Here is a 1601-nt window from a genome sequence, read left to right as displayed (position 1 = left end):
AGGAGGTGACCGCCTGGTTTCTATTAGGGAGCCCTGGTCGGCAGCTCGGGCGAGACGGCGGAGTCAGGGCTGGCCATGGTGAGCGTCCGAGGGTGGGGCTTGCCAACTGGTTGTTGCCATCCGAGCCTGACCCCAGTCCTTCCTTGGAGGAGGGGATGCTCCAGTCGCCATGGCGACTCGCTGACCCCTCCCCTCCCCTCCCCTCCCAGCGGCTGAGCCTGTTGCTTCTCCTGCTGTGGCCAGGACCCCCGCCCACCCCCGGCATGGAGGACGCCACCTTCCCCCACCTGGGGGAGAGCTCGCAGCCCCCACCCCGGGCCTGCCCTCCCCGCTGCTCCTGCCCCCGGGCTGACACTGTGGACTGCGACGGCTTGGAGCTTCGGGTGTTCCCGGACAATATCACCAGGGCGGCGCAGCACCTCTCCCTGCAGGTGGGGCCTGGGAGGGGAGGGGCATGGGGGGACCCAGAGGTGAGAGCAGCTGGGCAGGGTGGAGGCTCCCTGAGCAGGAGGGGTGAGGAGCTGGCCATGAGGGGGTCGTGGGCTGGCCAGAGGGGTCCCGGTAGAGACACGGGAGCAGGGAGCGGGGAATGCTGAGGGTTGGGGGGTCCCGGGGTTGTCCAGGGTCCTGGGGAGGGAGCATTAGGGTCAACGGCGGGGGTGTTGGGGGTCAACATTCTAGCAGTTGGGGGCTCATTTGGGTTGATGGTAGGGTGGTGAAGGTCTTCGTTGTTGTTTTTTTTTGAGTTGGAGTCTCACTCTGTCACCCAGGCTGGAGTGCGGTGCACTCTCACAGCCACCCCGGCCTCAACCCGTTGGGCTCCGGCGATCCTTCCGCCTCAGCCTTCCAAGTAGCTGAAGCTACAGGCACGTGCCATCACGATCGGCTAACATTTTGGCTTATTGTATAGTCGGCGTCTTGCCGATTTGCCCAGGCTGGTCTCAGGCCCGTGGGCTCAGGCAATCCTCTCGCCTCGGCCTGCCAAAGTGCTGGGATTACAGGCATAAGCCACCGCGCCCAGCCGGTCTTCATTGTTATGGGACTGTTTGGGGTCACTGGGATGGGGCATTCGGGGTTGTGGGGTGTGGGAGAATTTGGGGGTCCAGTGTGGGGGTGTTTGGGGGTCAATGTCTTCGCAGTTATGGGGTCACTTGGGGTTGATGGTAGGGTGATGGAGTGTTGGGGTTGAGTGTGGCCATGTTGGGGTCACCGTCTTGCAGCTCTGGGTCTGGTGGGTGTCTGGGGTCAACTATGGGGGTGACGGGCTGTCGGGGCTTGTTTAGGCTGACGGAGAGTGGAGAACCAGGGCTTGGGGTCACCAGGGGCCCAAGGGTCATGGGGGCAGGGGTGTGAATGACCCCTGCCCCCCGCCCCCCAGAACAACCAGCTCCAGGAGCTCCCTTACAACGAGCTGTCACGCCTCAGCAGCTTGAGGACCCTCAACCTCCACAACAACCTCATCTCCTCGGAGGGTGAGGGGCCCGTGTGGGGACAGAGGCCCGCCCCCCTCCGCGGCTGTGGGCAGCCCTGTGGCACTTCCCAGAAGGGCCCTTTGCTGAGCACGATGGAAACTCAGGGGCTGGGGGGGCTGTGGCTTTTGA

At 64.4% G+C, this 1601-nt stretch overlaps 1 protein-coding gene across 1 annotated transcript in view; it reads left to right on the top strand.

The window, feature by feature from the left end:
* Positions 1–206: 206 nt before the first annotated feature.
* Positions 207–1601, top strand: part of PODNL1 (podocan like 1) — a 6314-nt gene continuing 4919 nt past the window's right edge. Inside the window, exons 1-2 of the mRNA XM_021715231.1 lie at positions 207–431; positions 1379–1472. Coding sequence (XP_021570906.1) covers positions 264–431; positions 1379–1472 — 262 coding nt within the window. The 5' untranslated portion in view covers positions 207–263. The remainder of the gene's footprint in view (positions 432–1378; positions 1473–1601) is intronic.

Source organism: Carlito syrichta, unplaced genomic scaffold (genome assembly GCF_000164805.1).
Source record: "Carlito syrichta isolate Samal-C Ts95f unplaced genomic scaffold, Tarsius_syrichta-2.0.1 Scaffold306874, whole genome shotgun sequence".
NCBI lineage: Eukaryota > Metazoa > Chordata > Mammalia > Primates > Tarsiidae > Carlito > Carlito syrichta.
The sequence above is the reverse complement of the archived record's forward strand: the minus strand, read 5'-3'. Positions and strand labels throughout refer to the sequence as shown.